Here is a 27872-nt window from a genome sequence, read left to right on the forward strand (position 1 = left end):
TTTTTAAAAGCCAAACCGAAGAGAACCTTTTCAAAAGGTACAAATATATTTGTGATCTCTTTCTTTCAGTTGCTCCATAAAGCTCATGACCACAACTGAGGGCTAAAACATAGTGTACTGTATACACTAAACAAGTGATCAAGCATATTTTTCCCCTGCGTGTTACTCATGGAACTATGATCTCTGAGTATTGGGCTCTCAGGGTTTCCAAAATGCAGGTGAAGCTCAATACTGTGCCTGAATACCTCCCGTGAAGACACAGAGCCTGGAGCTGCTCTCCTGCTCACACTATCGCCTTCTGTGTCGCCTTAAATGTGCAAATGATTATTTGGAATTTAGTTAGATGTCGTATTTTACCTTCTTGTGTTTTAGATTCAGATAGCCTAGAACCTTAAAACTCTGTGTTAGAAGTTCTTTTGGTTTTTATCTCGTTTGATTTAGAAACTGTCACTGTCACTGTTTTTTTTTTTTTCTTTTCTTCTGTCGGCATTTGTTAAAAGATTTAACCTGCAATAAATAACGTTGACATCCATTTCCTCTGTAAAGCAACATGCCTTTACTTGCACAAAGACTAAAAGCAGTGTATATACAGAGGAGTCAGTAAAGCGTCTCCACTCATGCAGCAACTGGGAGAAAAACTAGGCCAAGGGAGGTGTCGTGCTGATATAAACAACTCAGTTGAAATGGTAGGGCAAAGGGGAGGTGTGGGATAAAGTTGGCTCAAGCAATCTTTCATGTCCAGTGCAGTTCCTCACAACATACACACATGGCTTCAGTTTTGTTGTTGTTGTTGTTGTTGTTACACACACACACACACACACACACACACACACACACACACACACACACACACACACACACACACACACACACACACACACACACACACACACACACACACACACACACACACTACACTACACTACACTGGTTAAATGACCTGACAGTAAGCTGTTCACTTCATTTTCTGAACTTTTACCATGATTTTAAAACCCTTTTTCTCCATCTCCTCCCTGTGTGGGTTACTTACTCAGAGCAGGTAAGGAAGGATAGATGGATAGATGGATAGATGGATAGATGGATAGATGGATAGATAGATAGATAGATAGATAGATAGATAGATAGATAGATAGATAGATAGATAGATAGATAGATAGATAGATAGATAGATAGATAGATAGATAGATAGATAGATAGATACTTTATTAATCCCTCGGAGGGAAATGTTTACGTTCCATATACAGGGCAAAAATATTGAATATAATTTAAAAACAAATGCACATTCTATACAATAAAATAAAATAGAATAATATTAAATAAACTAAACTAAGCAACAGTGGAATGAATTAAAACAAAACACAACAAAAGGATGCATGAAAATGGTCTATTTTGTTAAGAAAATCTGTACTCATCCATGTGTCCTTGACCGTGTGTGTGTGTGTGTGTGTGTGTGTGTGTGTGTGTGTGTGTGTGTGTGTGTGTGTGTGTGTGTGTGTGTGTGTGTGTGTGTGTGTGTGTGTGTGTGTGTGTGTGTGTGTGTGTGTGTCCATGAATGTCAACAAAACCTTATACTTACTTTCTATGAAAGGCATGTTTGCACGGACAAATCCCCAGCTCATCTTTCTGTTTGAACTCTTCCAAGCACACTGCACATATCTGAAAGAGAGAGGGGAGTTGAAGAATTCTTTCCATGGAAAGCCATGCAAAGTCTTTGAAAGAGTTGATTGTCCTCTGGTGTTCGTTCAGTTTTATTCTGAGATGCAGGTTGGCGGATTGGAAACAAACTATTCAAACAGCAAAGGTCAAGTACACATTGAAAAAGACAACTGTGGCCAACATCTGAAAAAAATTTACCCAAAAAACCAGGGCAGTAAGTGACCAGCTCTGTCCCGTTATATAACGCTGACTCTACTCACACTGGGGACTCGTTCAGTTAGAGGCCAGAAGCTACCTTTTAGTAGCAATACATTTTCTCTATTCAACGGAAAAACTGTCATCATTGTGATAAAGTTCAAGTTTTTTGAACTTTTGTTTCTACGGTACAGTAGTTTGAAAGCCTGAATGATTTACAAGACAGTCAGAACCAGAAACAAAATAACTACGTATTAAAGCATAAACACGGGTGGAAAAGAGACACATTTATTTATACCCAACTCTACAGTATAACCGCCTTCTATAACTTTAGTTTTTTGTCAGTTTATTTTGATTTCCCTGGATGGTGTCCTTTACGGGGTCATTGAGATATTCTTGATGGACAGGTGGTGGATGTTTGCCTTTGTTTTTAAGACCCACATGTTTACCAAGCAAGACACTGACAGGTCACATCAATCTCTATTAGCTATTAATGCTATTCAAGGTAATTGTAAAGTAAAACAATGAGAGATAACATAGTAGATCCTTATCAGTGGCCGATTTGTCTAATTCTAGAAATTCTGCTTTTGTAGATTTTGGTGTTAAGACAAAAATTGGTTGAATGTTTGTGAACTTGTGTTTTTCATTGTGTGGAGTCAATTTAAAAAATAGTTTCTTTATCAGGCAACTGGTGGATATTTTATTACTGCTCTAGCGCAAACATGTGACGACAAAGCTTTGCATTTACAATCATGGGTATTTCCCAGTGATTAAGGTTATGAGAATCTACTGCAACAGTAAGAGGCATATGATAACCAGACAATGGGCAGCACTAGCTCAACCATTTCTTTTCTCTTAGGCTTTTAGGTCCAGGTTGGAGGGACAACAAGCCTCTTTCTTTGCAAAGAAACAATGGTTCTCGTCCAAGCAGCTGCTAGAGTCAGAACTGGTCATATTATCCTTATTGGTTGCCCCAGAGGCCAAGCAAAGAAAAATAATTTGGGTAATTTATACACAATAAAAAAAAATAAAAAAAATTCTCATCATAAATAGGTACAAAGGGCTGGCATAAATCCACTGGTAAATCAAGACATCTTAGTCTTTAAACTCAGCTTCCTTTTTACTCCAAAAGTCTAGCACTGACACATTGCTGGAGAAACTGCACTTGATCTCCCTTTTCCTTTCACAGTCTGCCTTACCGTCACTTTCCAAATGACAGGCTCTGTAACCAAGAAACATGTGCCAGGGCACTCGTATTTCTTCATCACCGACTGCCTGACTGGAAATGAAGGAGGCTATCATGCTTATGCCTGTGACGCAAAGCCCACAAACCTCCCACTGTGCTGTGGCTCATGTACACTATATAAATACCTCAGGTCCACATTTCAGACCAAATGTCCCATGAATACAGTGACTACTGCACATGTTGGATGACACAATGTGCAGCTAATATTTACATGGCTGATGCTTTAAACACAAAGGATTCTGCTGAAAAGCTCCTCAATCGGTTCACAGTACAAATCTATAGTTTCAGTTTCCTTGGGGTTCTCTTAGGTCGAGAGGTAAAGGTGATTTCCTAGCTCAAAGTGCATGTTGTCTATAACCAAACCCGGACCATGTCAACAATAATACTGCATGCTGTATATGAGAAGTGTTCTTTTCAATGCATCACTGCCAACTGTAACTGCAATGTCAGCATCACTCCAAGCTGTGCTGGTTGAAATGAAAATAACTATAATTTGCTTGTAGCTATTCTTGACAACAGATATGCCAGTATGAATACGACAAATGATCTTGTCCTTTGCCTCGCTATTGACTCCTACACGGGTATACATATGATCCTCCAAATAAAACTCCTTTTTTACCCAGTAAAAAGAACATACTCCATGGCTGACTACACCCTCTCTAGAGCAACTTGTCCAAGAGTTAACACATACAACAGTGCACAGAAACTTTAAATTGTAAGAAAATGGGCAAAAATCTGAAAAAAAAAAAATAAAATAAAAGTTAGTCCATCCAGCATTACCATCACAAAACGTCATCCACCCGGGGGGTAACACTTTCATGGTAGAGGGTTTTGATTTTGGCACTTTCTTTTTGGCTGTCAACCCTGCAACTATTCCACCTTTAGCCACACAAATTTCCTCTTTCTAAATTGTATTTTATGATGGGTGGATGGACAGCTGCGTATGAAAAGAACAGTATGGGGGCTTTTAGCTTTCTCTCCTGAGGGGTTCTGGGCACAGAACAATCGTGTGGACGTTGGCTTTGCTCTCTTCATGGGTGAATAGATCAATGTTCTTGGTTTCTTCAGTGCCTTGGCTACAGTGTCACACTCACAGTTGAGATCTGGCACTTTCATTTTCACTATAAAGTGAAATAATCCTGTCAGTTTTGGTTTAATATTCCATGTAAGACAGGTGGATGTATTTTATGGAAAACTCTGCCACATCATGGATTTGTTCAAAGAAAAATAACATTACAATAATATTAATCTATACCTTTCAAGCACAAAATATGCGGTACAAAAAAAAAGAGTTACTTATAAAAAAGCCAAGCATAAATAAGCTTAAAAAAGTAAGTAAAAAAAAATGCACTCTGCATCTCTATTGGTTAGCACATTTTGCCTGGCACATTGGCACCAACTCCATATCATTCCCACCTATTTATTATTTTCTGTTGTGTAAAGAACAATTAACAAGTAAATTCATACTAGAGTTTCACATTTTCTCCATCAAAAAGTGTTTGCTATGATTTATATCCCTCCACACACTTAGTAAACATTAGCTCCTCGAGAACCATAGACTCAGATCAAATTTACATTCAGGTCATTAATTTGTAGTTGCCATCAGAAAGCACTTATCATAGTAACACATAAAATTGCATTGGTTCTCCTACATTGACAAATGGACTTCTTGCAACAATAAACAACCTACTCACCACAACCCCTAAAGAGTGACAGAAAAGATGCTGATGATAAATGACATAATTAATGTATTTATGGACATATGAATGTATAAAATCAGAAATCCTGACCTCTGCCCCACATGGATAGAAAAAGAAAACAAAAGGTGTAAAATGCTTGATGAAACCTTACATATGACAGTGTGTCTCCAGGGGTGAATTTAAGATATATGTGAAAATCTGATCCAAGTCATTCTGCATTTTAAATCTTGTTGTTACAAAAGACTTGAGGCGAGTAAATGAATCAGAGAACAAGGCCACGGAGGGACGTTCTCTCACCGGATGACATCACACAATATAATGTTGTTTACACAGGGATAGGCCTGAATTGTGCACTTTGTCTGAAAGGTACAAAAGACTCTTCACCTTCCAACAAGCATGGGCCGCCTGTCATTTGAGGGGTGTCTAATCAATGAATCAATCAATCAGGACAGTTCTGTGTTTCTATCCAACCATCGCAGCGTGATTGTCTTTTGCCGAGTTTTCCGCTCTCTTACTCTCTTTCTACCATAAAAGTTTGTCCCGGGAGCTGATTACAAATTGGGCTGCTGTCTTACTAATAAAGACAATAATTGTACACTGATTGGGAGTGCAAATTGAATAAAAGATACAGCACATGGTTGCCCTAATGTTTTGCACATTGATAGAGAATTGGGGCTGTTCAAGGCAAACGGTGGTCACACCAAATACTGACAGCCATTAGTTTTAGTTTTCTTCTGTTTATGGTACTTTCTATAATGTTAATTGATAAATAAAAACTATTTATGGCATTTTTAGAGCCAAACATTTTAGCCCAGTACTTTATATCAAGCCGACATTGTTACTGAACAGAGACAGCATTACATTACTGTCAAACAACCACATGGTATACTTGGTACTTGGTGCAGGGAAGAGAGAATTTGTTGTATTTGCTGACATGTACATTTGTGTGTAACCGTAACTGTGGAAAAAAAAGGCAAAAAGATACAGTTGCTGTTGCATTATAATGTTCTTCACAGGATCAGCCACGCAGAGCAGCATTACTTTCATGCTACATTGTATGACATGAATTATTTTTTTACACCCAACATACTGTATAGGGCAGTTAAATGGAGATAGGGGGTCAAAGTCACTCTAAAAAAAGAGCACTAATCTGAGACAATTTGTCAGATTACACATCAAACAAATTTGAACGTAACTTGACCCCTATACTGAGACCGTTATGACACTTCTGTATTTGCCATTAAAATGCTGAGATGGAATTTATGCAACTTCGGCTACAATCATGTCTCCAGGGTGATCTTTTGGCGTGGGAGCCTTCAAAACTAGGTCATCCACCCAGGCTCATGTGTGATCTTGTATTATTGTCCTTAAACAAGCACAGCTTTGGTTATTCTGTCACAGACTGCACTCACATGACACTTTCTGATGGTCTCTCTAAGTTTCTAATAACATAAACAATAAAAGCCTGAAGCATGATGGGACACTGGGAAATTCCAGCACTGCTGATACAAAACTGTGCTTAGTCCTGTGCCAAAGCACACATGAAGATGCCATCATTGACACTACAGTGTTAAAGAAACGGTGCTCTTGGCTGAGGACTACCATTTCTCTACTGCAACACCAGTGCTGTTGCTTTACACACTGTTCACTGCTAGTAATTTTCCGACCACGCTGAGCTGACATGCAGCATTGCGTAATAATCGTACGGAGGACACTCATGATTTAGCCACAGGATGCTAGTTTTCACATGACAGTGAGTCAACACACATGTACTCAGTGTTAGATGACAACTTGTGTGTTCGTCAACACTGTTGCCAAACCAGACAAAATCCAGAGGCACAGACAGATATTTTCATAAAAACCCACAGGTGTGCAGTAGAATGGCACATATGGTGCATCCACCACCGTGTGTTCAAATATGTTCAGACATGGTGCTCCACGCCTGCTCCATATTACATAACAGGAGTTCACACCATTTGCAACCTTTTAGAGCCCACCTTAAAGCTAAAGTTGTTTTTGTTCATAATGACGTCTGAATTGCTCCGTAAGAGTCTCAGGGCTTAGCACTTTATTTCAAATCAATTCAGGAAACAGTACTTTATCTCCTGGACAACCAAGAGGATAAAAATAGAAAATGAAACCAAGTGCTTAAAGTAAGGGGAACACTTAAACAACCATTGTTAGACTTAATAAATGCAAGTCTGATTAGTTCCAAATGGGTTGATATTACAGGACAGTGTGTATTTGTCAGGTTATATTGCTGAATGTTCTGCCTACAAGATTGGCCTAAAAAATGTTGGTATTGGTTTCTGTCGTCAACTGATAATAGCTAAACAAAAAAGATGAGTGCTTACCTCATGCAGATTTAACTCTTTGACTTTTTCCTTCTGAATGACCTAAAAAGGCATGATAAGACAAGAGGAAAGATTAGTCACTGGTTAACACTGAAATAGAAATAATTACAGAAACAGGCTCCAGTGGAAATATAGTGAAACCCTCAATATAAAAGTGTTATAACGACAGTAACGATAAATAACAGGACAGATGATAAGTACTGTAATATAGCTGCTGGTTTCTAGTAAATGCAAACATTGCTCTGTTTGTGTGCAGGTAGTAACATACGTAGGGAGAGGAAATTATAGAAGCAATGCTCATCTTAATATCTACAATGCGTGAGTGCATGTGTGTTGGTGTTTGTGTGCATGCTTGTGTTACATAATGGAAGGACATGACAGTCATGTTTATGCCCTCCATCTCTCTCTCTTACTTGCTTGCTTTGCAGACTCACATGCTCAGCTCCAACTCACTATAAATCTGATTTCACCAACTGAGCAACTTGCCTTTCCTCAGCTAAAGCGCAATTCGGAACCTTTTTAATGCACTTGCCCAAAACCTGTAAACAGTTTTGTAATGAGCTTAATCCACTGAGCAACATAACTCTTGAAATACCTGCAGCTGCCAGAGGATTCAGCAAGTGAAATCATGCACCAGCTAAACTGATATTTAGGGAGCAAAGGAGATTTACTTGATTTCCTCCACACAACCACGCACAGTATCCCCTGGCCTATACACTACAGTGACACTACATTTCTGCGATACAACTGGTTATGTACAATGTCACATTTCTAAATGGTACTTTGTGTGTGTGTTCTTACTTGTTTGTATGCATATAGCTCTTTGTGCGCCTGGTGCCGTAACCTGGGGAGACGAAAACACAAAACATCTTTTTGATTAGTGGGTGACCTTCTTCAACTGACTATATAACATAGATAAACTACCCAGAGATCCTGGAAAAGTAGAGAAAAATTATAAACATGGATTAAATTCCCTTACCAAATACTTGCCTAATGATACCAGTCTATTCTAGCGTATCTTTGTGGTACCAAATAGATGTTATACTAATCCATAGAGAATATCAAAACAATTTGGCATAAATAGCAGGACTGGGTTTACCAAGAGACAGCCAGACAAAGGGAGAGCAGTGCACATTCATGAGATAAAAACTTTGGGATGTGTATGTTCTGTTCAGTGCATGAGTTATGCCTCAGGCACATTTTACCCCAAACAGTTATAAAACTATTGACAGAATAAATATTAATTGGATTAACCAATTACAGAGAAGAGGGAAAACTAAATTTCTCCTGAAACAACACTTTACTTGAATATGTTAAATATTTATTTTGCTTAGTAATGCAATATTAAACCAAGTTACATATTAACACATATTCTTGAAAAGGCCCTTAAGCCTTGTTTTCTTGTCAAAACAAACACTCAACTTAAGGTCAAATATCAACTCACAACATCACCCAAAATACATTGGATCAGACATTAAAAACACTACTGCAGGATGTTGAGGCACTGTACAAAGGATTGCACAACTCCAAGTTTGAAGAATAGTACCGACAGATACAACCCAAGTTTATGATACAAAACAACTTGCTGGAAAGGGAGAGAACAGGAAGAACACTGGATAAAAAGAGATTCTAGGTACTAAGAGGGAGAATAAAACATGTAGAATAGGAAAGAAAAAAAAGGAGCAAGAGAGATAGGAGAAATTCATAGGTTTGTAAGATTTACCTCCATTACAAGTAACCTTAACCTCTCGCAGCAGAGTGAGAGGGATCTGTAAAACAAGCAGCACAGTCTAGGAGAGAAACTGACATTTTGAAAGAGGTCAGCAGATAAAGGTGCAGGGACTCCCAAGGGTAGGGGACAAGGTCAAGGGTGAGTGGGTCATGGGGTGACTGATGGGGGCTGCTCAAAGGCCCTTACGGACAATGTAAAAGTGGGCAAGGAGGATAATTGGCTAAAATAAGAAATATAGATGTCCAATGTGATTACTCTCTGAAATCTATCATTATGGTAATTTACCTGCAGTTAGTGGCAACTACAAATGTATATGATCTGTTATTAAATTAAAAATCTGTTATTTTCTCTACCTTGTGGTCTATCATTTCATTAATGAGCACTATACAAAGGTTATTTGCTGCATTTCTTTACATGGCACATTCATTGATCTTTATTTTACTGCTCATGAGATACCTACTCAAATATACCTTTGACTTATCTAAACAAACACCTACATACTCGAGGAATGAGTTTAATCTGTGTGTACACTGCAACGCATGTTTCGCACATGTGTATGAACTGAAGACTCCCTGAGAGAGGTGGTTGAGTATCTCTGTGAGAGGCTGCCTTGTGTCAAAATATGTTTGCGTGTCCATCTTAGTTGGAATGTCACATATCAACTCGAAAATGTTACTTCAATCCTGTGCCAATGAAAAACAAGAGTATTGTCGCTTACCTGCACAGACAGCAGACAATTGTCCCTTTATGGTGGTCTTTGATGTGTAACTAAGCTGTGTCCACAACAGAGTTAAAGACAAGTTTGCTTAAAATGCAGCTGTTGTCTTTTTTTTTTTTTTTTTTTTTTTGCACGTAAGGGCAATGTAATATAAATGGAACATTTCACGAAGGAGGCTTTGAATAATATATTCATCATGTATGGTGGTGCATATAATTTAACTCCTTTGGGAGACTGCATCTTTAGAAGCCTTTTATGGAGCCAAACTGCTCTTTTTTTTTTAGCCTTGAGAAACCAAACCTGGCAATGTTGACTTTCAGTATTGAATGCACTTTGATGCAGTACCATTGTACTGCAGCAAAGTGTCATAAAAGTCATAAAGTGACTCTTAACAGATAGATGAGGAATTGTAGGAACAGCGGAGAAGTTAATCTACTTACCATTTGCCCTGCAAGATAGGATGGTGAGGAGAGTATTTTATGTAAACCTGCTGCTTCTCAGTCTTCAATAAAAAAACACAAATGCTGTGCATTAAATCCATTTAGTTTGCTGTTGCCAGGAGAAAATTGCTGCAGCAACAGCAGTCAGGACGATTTCATAAGACCAGTAGGGTTATAAAGAGGGCCATGGGAGTGACTAGTAACCCCTTTTACTTTTTCCTTTATGGGAAATAATTACTGGATTACTTAAGACTAAGTTCTTAAAAAGATGAAGATAAATGATTAAAAGCAACATATTTAAACATCAAAGTGGAAGTTTAATGAGTATCCACAAGTATATAAACAGAAGTACATGGTGAGGCCACTGTGGAGTTTGAATGGCTCTCAGAAAAAAAATGCACTATGACTAGTTTCTTTGACGCCAAGTGCCATGATCATAATAATGCAACATGCATTTTTGGATCTCAGCATATTATTACTCTTTAACCTATCTATTCAGATACTGAGGTCATCAATTGTAATAATAGAAATACCTTCTCCAAACTGTGCTGTTGAAACATTTTGACGATTTGTAAAAGAACTATTAGCAAGTAAACAAAACCCACATTTTGAAAAGGAAGAAAAAGACAGCCTTTTTATTTCGCCTCAGCTAAAAGCTGCTGTAACAAGTGCCATACAGTATGTCAGCTATAAACTACATGGTTGGTTGGTTTTTCATGGAATAGTTTTGCATAAATATACAACTAATTCAGGGTGCAGATATGTTTTGCACTGACCTTTACCAGAGCTTTCTTAGTGGTTGACATTAATTCCTATGTTCCCGTTAGCATGAAGCTATTTAATTAACAACCATCAGAACCCGTTTACGTAGCCTAGTTATGCACAAATATGGATAAAGCTGCGGTGAAATAGTATGAGGGCACTTCTGAACGAATAATTCATGACCCACAGAAACCTGAATGCTGTTATGAGGACATTTGCATAATGTCAGTCTGTGGAAATTAACATTCAGCTCTCATTATAAATTTCAAGTCCCAGATAAGTAGTGTCGGTGACTGTTTGCTGGTCAAAAGAGTTACACTATGTTCAAAGCTAGTATGGTCTTCTAAGATAAGCCTCACAAAACCTTTTTCTAAACATACCTAGGTGAATTATAAATACACATGTAAATCTATAGTTTGTTGGGTGAGTGTACAGAAAAGGGGTAACGATGGTTGAAATGTACTTTTTAATTAAAATGTGTAAATGACTTTGTAAGACAAGCGAATATGGAAAAACATATAGCCACTGTTAATGCTGTTATGTTTGTGGAAGTATCAAATGTGTGCGGCTGTATGGTTTCCATACCGACTTTTTGTTGTTGTACTCGAACTAGACTTATGATCTGTTGCCTGACCAAAGAAACCGCTGTATGCAAAGCAACATCATACACCATAACAATTTTAATCCTACCCTAATCTAAAGGTATTGAGTGCATGGCTCTTACCTGATTAAGTAGCAGCAGAAGAGGAGGCTGAGGATGAAGACAAAGATGGCTGTCCCAAACACCACAATGTAGATGTTGAGGGGAAGGTTCTGGAACCCTATATTTGGCATCCTGAAACTGTAGTGTGGGAAATCGGAGCTCATGGATATTCTGGACAGAGAGAGAGACAAATGGCAGGACATGAGCACTTTCACACTTAAATGCACGCTGGGCATAGAAAAAAAACTTGAACAACTCAAATGAAAAGTGGAACTAAGGGTTCCCAGTTTTCCTTTCAGTGGTAAGTGAGTAAATATGTAAGTATTTACAGAAACATTATACTGGTTTCACTTTTATTTCAGTTTGCTTCAACCACTATTGTTAGTTTAGCCTTCATCAGTCTGTACACAATTTTTATGACGTTACGAGTAGGTGCCAAAATTGTTTTATGATGCTACATCTCTGTTGGCAATATTCCAAAACACAATTTGTGTACTTTTGTAGTCTTTTTGAGAAGACATACTAAACCTTGAGTAGACAGATTTGTTTTTCATTTTGCTGGATTTAATATCTGAAAAGATCATTGGGCATTATTAACTGTAGATAAAAGTAATAGCATAGTGTGGCATTTGAGGAAGAGCAACACAATGCAATGAGTCATCCATGGGTGTTGTGTGAGTGTGATCCCTTTGGTGTGCCTCCTGATATGCAACAGAGAAATAACAATGTTTTTAAAACAACATACGTAATAGGGATTTAGGCCAATACAGAAAACAAATATTTAGAAATGAACAAATAATCTTTCCCAAAAAATGTAATCTTTTTTTTAACCTTTCACAAAATAAGGCGAGCTGAAAGAAAATGAGTTAATGTTGCAATATAGGCCTTTATGTCCTGCATTCCCATCGTGGATATGGCATGATATTTATGAACTGTATATACACAGTTACCCCTTGCTAAAATTAATGTAATCCAATATAACAGCAAAGCCATAAATCTTACCTTTATGATCATTTCAGAGGTGCTGTTGAATAGTAATGTATTATATAGGTAGGTGTTTCTAAATATTCAACCTACTAGCAGTGATATAAGACATGATAAAAAAAAAAAAAAAACATACTATGGGTACAGTGTACTAGAATTCATCAGTACCAGGGTAAAGCAGTTCAAACCTGCTGTGGCAGCCAGTGTGCTGGTTTAATATAGGTTAACTGGTCAGGATGAGTGCTTTGCACTTTAGAAATATGCACGTTTGACCTTTTTCTCCTCCTCCTAAATAATGAGTCAATGGCCATTTGTGAAAAAAACTAAGTTACAACACACGGCAAAGCCTTCCTGCTCAAAGGTTTGCTGAATCTGGTCCAATGCCCAAAGCTCAGACTCTACATTGGAAGCACATAGCAGAGTGATGACGCAGTGATTAATAAAAGTCAAGCTAGTAAATATACTGTGACATTATAGCATGCAGTTTTTATTTATGTCTCACACACTGCTAAAGCGTTGCTGCCACTATATCATACAGCTGTCTTGTACAAATAATATTTTCTACAAACAAGGCAAGTCGTCATCTGGAAAGAAAGGACTGTTATTCTGTGTATTATTTTCATTTAAAAAGGTTTTCAAATCCAGATTGGTATATGGCTAAAATGGCATTTATCATTTACAAAACAGGAAAAACTATGTTTTTATTTGGGTTGTACCTGAAAACTGCCACTGAAAAAAACAGATTCACAAAAGCCACAGCACAAAGACAAGGATCTATTGATCAAGTGCTCTTCCTCAACATACAAAAAGGACATGACTGTACTTGTCTATGTCTACCCATAGAGAGGAGGACGAGGGGCGGACAGGAATAACTTGAGCTCCTTTTGAAACCCTGTCTTTTACCCCTCCCCTATCCAAACAGCTTAATTTGCCCCCGCTCCTCTAGTGGAAAGTTTTGTCGTCTTTGCCGAGGCCATTCACAATCCACTGCTCAGGATCAAAACAAACTTGCCCACCAAAGAATTTGCTCTCTACCAAATAATGAGCGGGATCACTTTCTTAGCTTTAGTCTCAGAAGCTTCCATATAACATCACTCTGATGACACCTTGTATCAGTAGTCATGAAGGCCAACTCAATCTCGTGCTACTCATCTCTGCTTACATAAAAGTTGGCACAGAGGCTCATCTCGTTCTACCTTTACGCAAGGGCAGTGTTCTTGGTAAGACACCTGTCTCATGATATCAGTGAACAAGGTGAACAAACAACGTTCTCTTTCTGACAAACGTTTCAGCGTCTCACTATGACTTCTAACATTTAGGTCCAAGTTTGATGGTATACATGTAAGGAGTTCGGACTACACAGAGCACATGCAGCGACTGCTATGAAGGGGACGAAAATGGATGAGGCTATATGTCCCAAAACATTTTCTTAGGCACAAAGATTGTACAGATTAGACCTGAGCATTACCTGAGACTTTTCCGTTGCAAATTGAGTCCATTGTGTGTGCACTGAAAGTTAATGTCACTGGCATGAGTTGCTGATTTGATGGTCCAAAAATAATAGTCTTAAAAGGACATCATAATCATGTCCATAACTTTGGATAACTCTCATGAAAGGACAAACAGCTTAGACAACAGATGGAATGAGTGTGGTACCTTCATTAAATGGCAGATGAGACGGCACTAAATCCACAAGCTAATGAGGTTGCCATGAAAACTTTATCCAGTAGCTCCCATTAAGAGAGAGAATTGCTGACACAGTTCACAGGAATGAAATACTTGTGATTTTAGACATCATTCGTTTAACACCCACCACCTGCCTTCAGCACATTGTGGATGCAGTCTGTAGAGTCTAAAAAGTTGCACTGAAATTAGGGAAACCAAAGTAAAATCAAATTAAATTGGCACCCTTAAGATGAGGTATTCTGGATAGAGATGAAATAGCTCACATCTGTCCTTGGATACAAGGTCCAGGTGTGATTGTGATGGGGACACTGCATATCTGAGACTGAATAACTAGTTTTATCTCAAAATAGCAAGTTAAGTTGCAACTTAAGAACATAAAACATTTAAGCTACTGTTTTTGCCACCTAACCGAACGTTCTGCAAATGTTGCTGACATTTGAACCAAGTGCAGATCCTGCAATTACATTGTTTAGAAAAGTCATTTTTAAGTCTCTAGACAAACTCCCTACTGCCTCTCTGTCTTTGCCTCCAAGCACAGCTCTGACACCCTCCCCCAACTTCTCTAATCAGCAACATACTTTGGAGAAAATGCCTTTGGAACAAACCCACAAACACCTCTGGAAATACTAGAAATCAACACAAGTAAAATGTGACGAAATGGAGTGAACAAAAATAGGCAAAGCTCCAATGCAATAATAATAATAATAATAATAATAATAATAATAATAAAAAAACAACACTTTACTGCAGTCTAATTACTTGTTCTCTGGTTAGTTAAAAAAAAAAAAAGGAGAACTGGTGTTGGCCTCATAACAAAACTACAATTACATAATTATATCTTAAATGTAATATACACATACCCAAGTGGTGCCTTCATGCTGAAGAGCAGAAAAGTCTGTATAGATCAGTAATATAACCCTTTGACATGTGACATGACTTGTCCTTGGAACCCTTTTCAGTGGGGTTCCTCCTCTCGACTTGTTTGGATTACAGCCCTTCTTAGCCTCGTTCATAAAGGCTCCATGCAAAACTCAAGTCCCTCTCCACTTTGGTGTCTCTCTCTTGACAGAGCTACAACAACCTCCCCCTGCTTATCTGAACACAGACATGCTTTCCATGCACACAAACTCCTCTGAAGGAATCTGATTCCAACACATTAACGATCCATTCTGTATGGTAGATAATAAGGCCAGACCTGCTGTAAGAACTAAGCGGAAATGATATCAGCTATGCTGGGATTATTAATAAAACATTCACCTACAGTTTTGCAAACATGAACATGGTCTCAGTCTGTATGAATGAAGTGAAACGACAATTGTTAGGCCAAAAAAAAAAAAGGCAATCCTTCGTACAAGCACTTTATATTACAAAATGAATATATAAAGAAACAATAAAAATGTTATGCAGCATATAATGGCCTGACAATCTATGACACATTCCTCCAATGTTGTGGTGGTGCTATGTCAACAGACTTATGAAATATAACTTAGTGCCTATGGCAGAGCAGCAACAGCAGAACTGCCATAATAGCCAACACAGAGGCATGAATCTATCTTTCCAGTTCGAAGGACAGCTATAGGACAGAAAAGTGGGCCAATCAGCTGCCAAGAGTTTAGGATGTGGGAGTGTGTAAATGCAGTTATGTCGGTCATTGCCAATGCAGGTTAGACTGAATGACATATTTAAAAAGTCTTCACCTCTGCAACATGAGGCTGTGTCCTTCTCTCTGTGCTACACCCCTTCAGTATCAAGATTCACTGACTGAGAGGATCTTGGATACATGAAGTGATCTAGAAATCTAACCTCCTTGCAGTCAACAAGCCACATACCTCAAAAATGCTTTTGGTGTCATATCATGAGACACAGGAGTCCATTATAAAATGAGCCAATGTAAACTGCTAAACAGCCACTCTGAAAGGATACAAAAATTCACCAGAGAGAATTCAGAATACAGCCACACACTGAGCAATGAAACTCATTCTTACTGTAGCGACTTTTCAAAATCATTATAGAAACAATTGAGTATATACATCTGTACATACTGCCAAGTGACACATTTAAAGAAAACCTGAATGAGTGAGCAGAGAAACACAAGTGAACATGCTTCTATACAGGCCATAAATGATGAATCAAAAGGTGCGATGAGCATGAAGTTGACAGGAATCATTGATGTCAGTCACACCCTTCACAATCACCACATCATAACTCCACTGACTGCCAGTGGGAGATTTTGGACAATGCTCTCTAGTAACACAACAACAGATGATAGAATGCCTCTCGGCAGAATGTGTTAGTCCTTCAATTAGAGGTCCGCAGACTTTATTCAATGGCAAAACAAGATGGCCGCATTGGAAGATCACTGTGAATACATAGACTGAACAGAATATTTTGCCAATTAATTGCCACAAATAACTCTTATATTTCCAGCATAATGTTAATAGATATATTTGCACATGCAAGGGCACACACACTTCCACAAAATATAACATTTTCTCAGCTATTTCCTGATGGACCTATTCCAGCAAGCTAATGATTCATGACTTATCTGTGTCACAAGATGGTTTCATTTTGACCGATGCCAAGTTAAACAAAAGTAGCCATTGTTTACCACGGTGAATCAAAGACTTGAAACCAAGGTACACTCGGGCTCCTCTGGCAGCCAACAACTATGAGAATTGATGCAGAGTTTACTTTACTTTGTAACCTACAATAATGGTAATATTTCAATGAATTTTGACAACTCTTAGTCATTTATTTTCTTCAAATGCAAACATTAGATATTAAAAAGCATGTGCTAAACTCCCTCCTAGACGCTTTCTGCAACTAAATAGCTGTCCAATCCTGTGCATCTAAAAATACCTCATTGCCCCTCTCTCTTGTTGAAACTGAGGAGTACACTTGGGACAAAAAACAAACTTGCATGCATCACTGAATACAAAACTTGTGCAAAAAACATAAGTGTACAGTGAAGCGGGCACTGACAGAGCTGTCTAATAGTGTCTAACAATAGACATAAAGATGTACACTACTTCTAAATGTGATGTTACTCTGAACTCATTTCACGTAAAGGATAATCCTTCAATAACATGCAGAGTCAGTGGGATGATTTGGCCACAAACAGTGTGTTCTGGTTGGAAATGGCAGATGTGGCTTTGGCTCTGCTCTCGTCAACCCACCCCTTCTTCCACCATTTGCCTTTCTCAGTCAGGCGTTTTCATATTGCCTCACCCTATTACATAACCAGCAACAAGACTATGCACAGCACATCACATTCATGGGGAATAAGTGTGAGTGGCCAAATCGCTATTGTGCGCAGAGTGATTCGGAGTAGCAAGGAGGGAATACGAAGAAGAAACTTTTTTTTTTTGACATACAAGAGCAAGCAATAGCCAAAAGCGAGGACTATGATTCATAGGTTGTTTAGACCTAAAATGGAATTTCATCCAAATGACAAAAACGGAAAATAAAAACATATTTTCTTCTATTTGCCATTATGTCTGGCCACAGAACCTTTAGTTATATTATATGTGCTTTTGGTGAGATGGGGTTGTCAGAGCTAAGGACATTTTCAGACACTTTACTGGATGAAGTATTTACAGCCACTATTCAGTGTGTGACATGAGAATGCCTGTATTTCTGGTGGTAAGAGAGTATTCTACATTTGCACCCACATATCGTGGCACCATTGTTCTTTCAACATGCTGCTTGATTCACTGGACCAGCCATCACTGTTCAGCTTGACTTCACATCTTTGCTTGTTTCTTAGAACAGTGACTTGACGTAGTTGCCTTTGCGGTGCCAGTTCTCATCGACAGGATGCGGTTAAATGCATGAAGGCTAAGGGCACAACAATATTAAGGTCATCAGCAGACTGCACAAACAACAACAATGGAACAATGCGGAGAGGATTAAATAGAATTTAAGATGAACAATACTGTAACCTGCAAAGCTTGCCAGGTTTTACAGTAATGACTCATTGAAAATACTCATTGATATTCCATGCATATATCTTGAATCTCTATCATTGCAAATAATGTATGTGGACAGAACCACGATTCTTTACACTTATTGACTGTGTACTGTTTTTATGTTACTTTGTAACAACTTGATAACTACTTAATTCAATTTTGATATAATAAAGCCTTCCCAATTCCATAAAATGTTGTGATTACTATAAAAGCTATGTGGATAGATTAGACAGTTGTTGGAAAAATTACTCAGAGGCTTGGTTCAAAATCAAACACATCAGACATTTATTCTTGCAAGAAGGAGCAACTACAGGCACCCTCAAAGAGAGGTGTCCAGCATTGCTCCCCCCAGCAGTTCTCTTTCCAGCAGGGCTCTCCCCAGCAGTCCTCTATGTCACTCCTCTGTAGGGCAGCTTTTATACAGTTGACAAACAATTGACAGTCACTCCCATTCCCTTTGTATCTGCTTTCGTATGGTAATTCACAAGATGAGGACACAGGGGAGTCGTCAATTAGATGCGGAAAGTAAAACAATAAAGGAATCACTTTCAAATAAGACAGAAAACACAAGAAACTTTTCGGAGCCTGCTTGACAAGAGACTTTCCGGAGCCACAATGCAAACAAGAGGAAGAGACAAATCTTTTTTTCCCATCAACAGTACAAACTCGCACACAGCCAAGTCATGGAGAGCGCATACTTCTGAACTAATGAAACAGAGAATTTACAAAATGTGGTAATATTAAAAATAAAATGAACCAAATTACATACTCCCTGCCAAACAAAGTTAAATATTAACATTAACATTCCAGTTCAGTTTGCTGTGATGACCGTTTAATACCAAAACACTTAGTTAACCTATTATGTTTTAGGTAAATATAATACAGAAAAAGTACAAGGCACTCTTCTGGCAAAAATAAAACTGAGACAGCTACTTCATGGTGAAATTCTAAAAGCAAGATGCTTGTACATGTTAAAACAGAACTGGCTGATAATCCAAGCGTACGACCACAAACAAACAAAACAAAACAAAACAAACCTCTTCGGGGTTTGTTTGTTTTATGTTTCTAACCAGGCTAGAAAAAAAAATCCAACCCATTAAAATCATCATGCTACCATTAAGACACTCAAGTCATACAACTTAAACATGCTGGTTTTACACATTCATAGCGCGCTCGATGTCTTCAACAAACAACCCAAGATCATTCTTAAACATCTGATGAGAGTCCCACCCCACCCCCACACCCTCTCGTCCGCTCTCCATCCCCCACTGAGCACGCCACTCCTCCACCCACCACGTCCCTAAACTCATAATCAATAGTGCCCGAACCATTTGTAGACACGTCACATGAATATATTCATATGAAAACAAGCACCACTTGTTATACATGCTAGTGTTTGATGCATGCTTGTGAATATGTATAGAGTTGTTGGACGGTACATGGAGGGACTTTAGATGTGAACCCTGTAATCGGAATTCTATTGGCAGCCGACATGAGCTTGACCCTGTCAGCTCTGCTCAAATCCTTTGTCTCCCACATCTCTAGAACTCAAGTTATGGTCGCAGTGACCTACTTATTGTAGAACTTGGCCTGACTTTGGGAAAACAAGCAGTGCAGAGTTCTGACCTTTGTTGGCCAGTAAAAAAAAAAAAAATCAAATCAAATAAAAACCATTTTTAAGAAAATCTGTCTTACCAAATAGCGAATTTCCCTTTAACAATAACCCCCAAACACGTTTGTTTAGTAGTTTTTCTTTTTTATCAGCCAACAACATCATATTCACAAGATGCTATTCGGATGAGAAGTGGAATTTTCCACCAGCAGCCACGGCTGGCAATGAGATTTGCACATCTGAAACTTAATATGCCAGAGGGCAGCAACAAACACCAGAGCCTCAGAGGCAGAGCAAAGGGCTCTTCAAAATGTGCAGGCTGTGGTAAGTGAAAGGCCCACATTCATATGATATTTAACTTGCACACAAAATCTTTCAGCAGTGCGAGCAGGAGAGGTTGAGGGCCACTCAAAACTTCATTGTTAATTGTGTTGTATTTCAAGGATGTAGTTAAAACAGATCAGTTAAAAGACATATGACATGCAGACCTGGGATACAGCTCACAGGATTGTAGAAAGCTTTGGGGAGAAAAAAATAAAAATAAAAAAAAATAAAAATCTCTAATTTAAATGGTAAGACAATGTAAAGATGAATTAGGTTCCTTCCTTAGAGGAATTAGGGTAATGATATTGATGATCACGCACCCCACTACTTAACTGTAAGTAAAGCCAACGGAGGCCAGAAATATGCTCTGCCAAAAGCTTGTTTTTTTTCCCAAAGTCAGGCCAAGTTCTACAATAAGTAGGTCACTGCGACCATAACTTGAGTTCTGGAGATGTGGGAGACAAAGGATTTGAGCAGAGCTGACAGGGTCAAGCTAATGTCGGCTGCCAATAGAATTCCGATGAGAGGATTTACATCTAAAGTCACTCCAGTTCCTGTCCAACACTTTTATATGTATTCAAAAGCACGCATCAAACCCTGGCATGTCATGAGTGGTACTTGTTACCATAGGTTTTTGATGCATCCATTTAAAAGCTTCTTTTCTAATGTAACAACTGTTTAGTGTCACTGGTAAAGAAGTCGTTGGTCTTTTGTAATGTTTGCCAGGTGTACGCTTTTCATGACATTGTCTGGTCATTCAAATCAAGCAACCTGATTTCACTGCAAGCAGCAAAGGGCATGGCATGAAGTCCAGTTTAGCTTGACCTAACACTGCACTGTAAACATGGTAAAAAAACCGAATTATAGTTTTGGACCAACATGTACCTATCTATGCTAAGCTATTACCAGTAGCTGCCCAGCGACTGACCCTCGACACAGTCTGCGACAACTTCATAGAAGGGTTTATTGAATGAAGAGTTGGTCGGTTGGTCAATGCTGGAGTTTGCTGCTCTACTCTGCTAACACCAGCCTAAGGGCAAATGGGTAGAAAGTATTTACAAAATACTTCACCATCGTCTTGCAAAGCTAAATTGTCAAGTCTTTGAATCTAAACCGAAACACAACTTAGCAAAGCTTCCACAGATCACATAAAATACTCGGTGTAATTTCATATATTCACTGTGTTTTCTGGACATACTGCGACCAGGTGACTCAAATCAACGCAACACTTGTTATCAGATTAAACAGTAGCACAATGAGAAACTTCAGGAAGCTGAAACCCTGTTAACTTGAGAGGACCTGACTGTGGTGGACCCATGGCCTCTACAGTCAACATTTAGCAGCTCTGCTCTGAAATGTCTGACGTACTGTCTGTTTCAAAATCTGTCTTACATTTCACACGTTACCTGCATCTTAACTTACTATATGTGTTTTTTTTGTTTTTTTTATTGGCTCCCTGTGCTTAACACACAACTCTGTGTAGAGGTTGTTTTTCCGGTAGCAACCACGTGTTAAGAGTAGAGCTCATGTACACTATAACATTTCTGTAACAAAGAATATCTATAAAGATCCCAACGATGGCCATTGCTATCAATATTACAAATACTTCATCTTTGGCATTCGGAAATCGATTCAGAATCGCATACATTAATCTATGTTTGTAAAGATATTGACTTCAAAAGACCAAATATTTGAATGGATCTACAGTGGCATCAGATTTAAAATGCAGTATAAGAAATTCACAACCTTTTAACAAATTTACGATTATGCTAATAAGAACAGAGATTCAATTGTTAAACGACAGTCATCTAAATGGAGCCAATACTGAAACGTTTTACTATGACCTTCTCTATTTTTGCTCCTTTGCTCTCCCCCTCCCCTTAAAGCCCATCATTCCTCAGGCGACTCTGATAGTAACACAAGCTGACACAAACACGAGAGAACTGACACACACAGCTGTCTCATAGCACTCTTGTCTTCCTGTATCCAGTGCCACATTTTTCTGGAGGGATTTCTCCCTCCTTTCAGTGCTCCATGTCACCTCATTAACTTCTGCCATTTGTCTGTTTCACTTTCTTTTCTGCTGTTGTAATTTATTTGTACTGAATGTTTGTTTACCTCGAAGCCTCATACACACCCCTTTAAATGATTGGTGGCAAGTTATTCCATTTAAAAATAACATATTTTACTAAACAACAATATCACAAGATCATATTCAAACTATTATTAGCCTCATTCTGTACAATGTCTTTTTTTTTTTTACAGCTACCTACTTTAAAGAAACAGGGCCATTGGTCTGCAAAGTGCAGGGTCACAGTGGCTATAAATAAAATCTGAAGTCATGTGAGGGTGAGTAAGTCAAGTAGAAACATGAAAACAACCTGAACCCAGTGTGAGTCATATCCGTTTTTAGCGTTATCTGCTACTGACCAACAGGAAATAAACAAACAGCAGATCCCAGACAAAACAAATGTGTCAAATTCACAAACTTTTAACTAAACCTAAACTATTGTATATTTTCTAATGGACACGAACTATATAACTACTCCATTAACACGTTTTTAGTGCCAGTAATACACTATTTCAGTGTATCAAAGAGTGTCATCCAAGTGTTCGACCTCGCTTGAAGCCAAGAGGAACTGAGTAATTAGTGGATGAAACTAGAGAGTAACATAAATACACAATTTCAAACATTAGCCACTAACTGCGCCGCAAGACAACATGACGGGGGGGCCGCTAATTGATCAACATTCAAGGAATGTGCAGGATCTGTGCGTGACTCTCTGATCACATTTGACACAAATCGAACTGTTCCCTATAAAACTGACAAACAGATTTGAAAACCTTTGCAGCTGACATGCTCTACTGTTGGGAGGTGAAAATGAACACAACATGCATGTGCATTCAGCCTTTTTCATTTGAATTGTATTATTGTAGCACTGTGCGCATTTCTAAACAATGTAAATGTAAAATCATGTGATTACAGCAACTCGATTCAAAGTGAAATTTCAAATTCCACGAACAAGACAAGACAAGACAAGGTCTACCAGTTCTATCTCCTAAAGAGGAGTAGCATACCTTACTGCTGCTTTGATGTGCATATTTTGGGGGTTTTAACAAAACAAATCATTTTCATTACATCACAATGATAAAAAAAAGAAATGGTATTGTACACCAATTTTGTTATGGATTTGAGTCATTATATCTAATATGAAATGTGCCAACTGAATGAAAACATCTGTTGAGCAACTAGTAAGAATTATTTCACCAAAATTAAAGGGATCGGTTGTCATCTTTATTTTGATTTAACTACATGGGAAGAATAATCAACAGATTAATATAATCGGTTTCTTTTATTTCATGTTCTAGCTACGTACACTGAGGCTGCCCCCTATTGTTCAGCCAAGTTACATTCTAACTTAGAAAATAAATCTCCAACAGACTTTACTGCTTATCATGTAGGGAAGCTTATTATGATGAAAATAAACCTGCAACTTCTTTGTATGTGAGCACTGCAGGTACTGCAAGATGACTTGTGGATCTCCCACATATCAAAGACATTCAGCAGTCGAGGTTGTATTTCCATGCTGGAAATATCCAAAGCGTGTTGGAGAGGCCCCATACGTTTAAGGATACACTAAAAATCAATTATGTAATTTGACTGTTTATTTTTTTTTCCTTTAAGGGAGTTTCCTACACTTCATGAAGTAATGCTCATTTCCTTTTAACCTGACCAATACACAACTGGTTTTAATACACATGCAGTAATAACTTACATTCCCTATCGTGCCATTGACAAGCAGGCTTTGTGCGAGGCTGTTCATGAGCTGTCCCCGTCAAGGTCTTTTCAGTACAAGTAATCCCTTTAATCACAGGGTGTGTTTTTCATGTTTGGTAATGGTAGGTGTTAGGAAACACAACTCAGCCCCATTTTTTTTTTAATATCTAAAGAGCCATTACAGAAGCCATCGAAATACCACAACAACCATTTACAAAGCTTTATTAGAAGAACAGTGAAGTCAGGGGGAGACCCGCAGCTTACTGTTATAGAGGCCCAGTGTTGCACAAACATGATCCCTTGAAAAAAAAACACAACTCACTGTATAAGTAAATGAAGAAAGGCAAGGACTCCACTGTTTCCCAAATGGAAATGTGTTTAAGTACTGTGTTGCACCAGCTATTTGTAGGCAGGTAAGCTGTTTTGTTACGCTGATGTACGTTTTCGTTTATTTCGCACGGCCTCACTGAAAAATGAAACTGTTACCTCTTTAACTTCAGTTAAACCTCAGTCAAAGTTATGCAAAATAATTTACTAATGCTGCATGATAAATCAAGTTCAAGGCAAACCAACAGCTTGGAAAACAAATCCCTGAAGCTTCTTTGACAGCACCAACTAATAAAAGCTGTAGATGATTATGTGCTCGGTTTTATTGTGTTTACTTGCATTCATGTCTTTATTTACAGGCTTTACAACTGCTAAATTTAAATCATTAGTAAAATATTAACTGAGACACATTTTGCTGATGCTATTTATACTCAAATTTAGTCCAGATGTGTTTTTCTGTTTAAATTTCTGCATTTTTCTGCATTTATGATGTCTGAAACTGATTTAAATGCATGGCAGACTACAGAAGAGAAGCCTAAAGGCACAAAGGCTGCTGAAATAAGCTTTATATATATCTAAGAGCAGATACTACCATAGGGGATTCACATTTGTGGATGACTTAGTGCGTTGCAGTGTTTTACCTCTCCCATTAAAGATTAGGTTAGTGCTAATGCTCACCTTGAAAGGCATCTTTGATCTCTACCAATGCTGCCTCAAATTAAGCCTTTGGGACTGGGTTGTGACATCTGTCGGATAGCATTGAGCCAAAGAAAGGTTTCATCTGTAATCTCTGTGTTCTTCTTAGTCAAGTTGTACATTGTAACTTCTGTTTCTGTTCAGTTTCTTAAATAAAGTTTGCCTGATCTCCTTGCTTGCGGTGCTTAATTCAGGGGAGCTAAAAAAAAAAAATGTTTCCTCAGTTTTGGGCAAAACTCTCGCTCATGTGTACAGGTCTTTCAATGGTGTTGCTCTGAGAAGTCTTAACAAATTAAAATGTTGCTACTTATCAATTTCAATTACAGAGCCCAAAATGACAAATCATAAGTTCCTCAATCCCACTATTGTTAGACCTTTAAATGAAAAGACTGAGAAGAAAAAAAAAAACGGTTCCATACTGAGATTTAATGTACTCTTTCCACTATATTGTTCAAGATTTTCTTTTGTCTTTTACAACCTCACAGCTGCTTCCGCAGTCAGCAACACCATTCAGTAACAATACTGGTTTTATCTTAAGGGGGATTTTACAAAACAGCTCATGAACTTGTATCTCCATTTGGGACATATAGTGATGTGCACAGAGCATGTTTTGTTTTTTTTGCAGCTGGACATCACTGCACAGAAAGATGAACACATTTCAACTTTTGGTGGACTGTAACTAATCACACAACCTCAATTCATCAATGGCAGAGAAACACTAAACATTTTGTTTAAAACTGTAATATAATTACTTTTATACAGATGACATATGGCTCACTTGCTTTTAGGAGACATAGTAAATGATCTCGTAACAACGCTACAAATACATTTTTCCTCTCATCTGGATAAGATGTACAGTTATGTGTACATTGCAATGCTCTTAGGGGTCAATGCACAGACAGTTAAAAAAATATTTATTTGTGGCTACTGTCCCAACACATGCTTTAGTGTAGGACTTCGGCCAAGCCGGTGAACAAACCTGCTTTTAACACAAGTAAAAAAAAAAAAAAATCACAAATCTTACATTTGCCTCATCGGGCTTCATGTTAAACTAGAGAAGACAGAAAAACACTCTGAACTGCGATGCGATATATTCTGTATTCAGGTCATGTTGGGGAAGATACTGCAATATGTTTGTGGTTTACTGACAGCCGTTTCCTCATTAATAGATCACTCTCCTAAAGAATATTTAGGATTTCCGCCACCGTCAGAGCAGCATGGTTCACACTACTTAAACTGCATTAGGATGAGGCAATAAAGGACGAAAGTTCAACTCCATAAATCTATTTTCTTGACAAACCAGTGACGGATGCACACAAAAAGTGCATCAAATCAAACGCATACAGCAATAACCTTAAATGCCTTACTGCTCCCACACGAGCGTGTTTACAGTTACACGCAAGGCTGTCAGTGTTGCCGGAAACACCGACTGCCACGCGTTTTCACGAGGGTCCGCACGGCGAGGCGGGTTTAAGGCGGACGCTTGTTTTCTGGATGTCACCGTAACACGGCTGCGACGAGCGGACGTGAGCTCCCGTCGTGGTGGCTGGACATTATTTTTTTTTTTGGGGGGGGGGATTTTTTTTTTTTTTGCTCAGTGGTTGGAAGTTTAAGGGGAAAACGGCGCGGCTTTTTTTTTTTTTTTTGCGTTTTCACATCACGTCATCCACGTCGATGGTGGCGTCTTTCGGGAGCAGCTCAGCCGCTCCTGGTTGCTCGTTTACGGGACGGGAGACAAATGGGCGTAGGCTCGTTAGCTTAGCAGCCGGAACAGCTAACCGCAGCGTTACTTACCGTGAGCACCGTGAACCGGTTCAAATGTCATTTCAAACGGCGGGAGGACAATTCAGAAACATTTACACATCACGCATTAAAGTCTTTATGGTAAATATAGGATGATTCGCTGGAGGAAAGAAAAAATAAAATAAAAGCAGAGGACCGGGTTTTGAGCTGGACATATGACAGCATCACTGTTTTACCACGTTAGTTAGTTAACAGTAGGTTAGCAGCTGACGATGAGGAGTTAGAAGAAATAATAATAATAATAACAATAATGGACCATTAACTCACCGGCGGTTCCCTCAGCCCCGGCAGCAGCTTTGTTCTTCAGTGATGTGTTTCTTCACACAGACCCGGGGTGCTGGAAGTCTTCAAACACGTCAAGTCGACCCAAACCGAGAGCGGAGTCTGTCCCGGCGTCAAAAAAAACAAAAAAACCCGCTTTATGTGAACGTTTCCAGACCGCTGCTGCAGGGCGACCTCATCACAGCCCCGGCCTGGGATGGTGAAGAAAAAAAAAGGGGGGGGGGGGGGGGTGACGGAAAGCTCGGTGGGTGGGTGGGTGGGAGAGAAGGCAAAACAAAAATATAAAAAATAAAGACGATAGAATAAGGTACCTAACGGCGGTGTATAAATGTGTGGCGGAGGAGGTTCGTGGTTTCACACAGACACAAAAAAAACCAAAAAAAAAAAACCAACAACAACAACAAAAAAAGACCAGTCGTTGGTAATTGTAGTCGCGGTTCGGTTGGCAGTCTTTGCACGGTCCGCACGTACACGTCTGCTGAGCCCACTACCACCAGTAGCTCGGTCCCACCTCCTCCCAGTCGGCTCGGCGTGAACACAGACCGATGCAGCTTCAGCCACTCGGGGTTTTGAGGACAGCGCGTTCGAAGAGGGGGAGTGATGCTCCACGGAGGGAGGAGGAGGAGGAGGAGGGAGGGGATGCTGCTGCACATGGTCACAGGGTTGATGGCAAGTGATCCATCAAAAATAACAGTTCTTTAAAGGAGGATGATACTTTGGGATGGTCCGGCGGGGAACCGCTTCCCTTCATTTCAGTGTTTTACAATGATTTCCAAACGTATTGGCATCAAACGGACCTTCTGTGAGCCGCAAACAATCACGCGTTCATTTGCTGACTGACCCGCCTTGTTTGCGTTGTGGAAGGGCAAGCTACCGATCTCTGTAGGAGAATACTCATTGTACTTA

The 27872-nt window shown here is 38.9% G+C and overlaps 1 protein-coding gene across 2 annotated transcripts in view; it reads right to left on the reverse strand.

The window, feature by feature from the left end:
- rnf24 (ring finger protein 24) overlaps positions 1-27363 on the reverse strand; it is a 31925-nt gene extending 4562 nt beyond the window's left edge. The window contains exons 1-5 of one of the 2 annotated variants that reach the window (XM_069715390.1): positions 26952-27363; positions 11528-11677; positions 7953-7995; positions 7152-7193; positions 1577-1656 (exon numbers count right to left, since the gene is read on the reverse strand). In XM_069715390.1, the coding sequence (XP_069571491.1) occupies positions 1577-1656; positions 7152-7193; positions 7953-7995; positions 11528-11670 (308 nt within the window). In that variant the 5' untranslated portion in view covers positions 11671-11677; positions 26952-27363. Of the gene's footprint in view, positions 1-1576; positions 1657-7151; positions 7194-7952; positions 7996-11527; positions 11678-15036; positions 15057-26951 lie in introns of those variants that run through there. The other variant, XM_069715389.1, reaches the window with a different exon arrangement.
- Between the last annotated feature and the right edge of the window lie 509 nt (positions 27364-27872).

Source organism: Brachyistius frenatus, unplaced genomic scaffold, assembly GCF_029030835.1.
Source record: "Brachyistius frenatus isolate BFR_SWC_R1_liver_20210118 unplaced genomic scaffold, ASM2903083v1 Contig_142, whole genome shotgun sequence".
In the NCBI taxonomy this organism is placed as follows: Eukaryota; Metazoa; Chordata; class Actinopteri; family Embiotocidae; genus Brachyistius; species Brachyistius frenatus.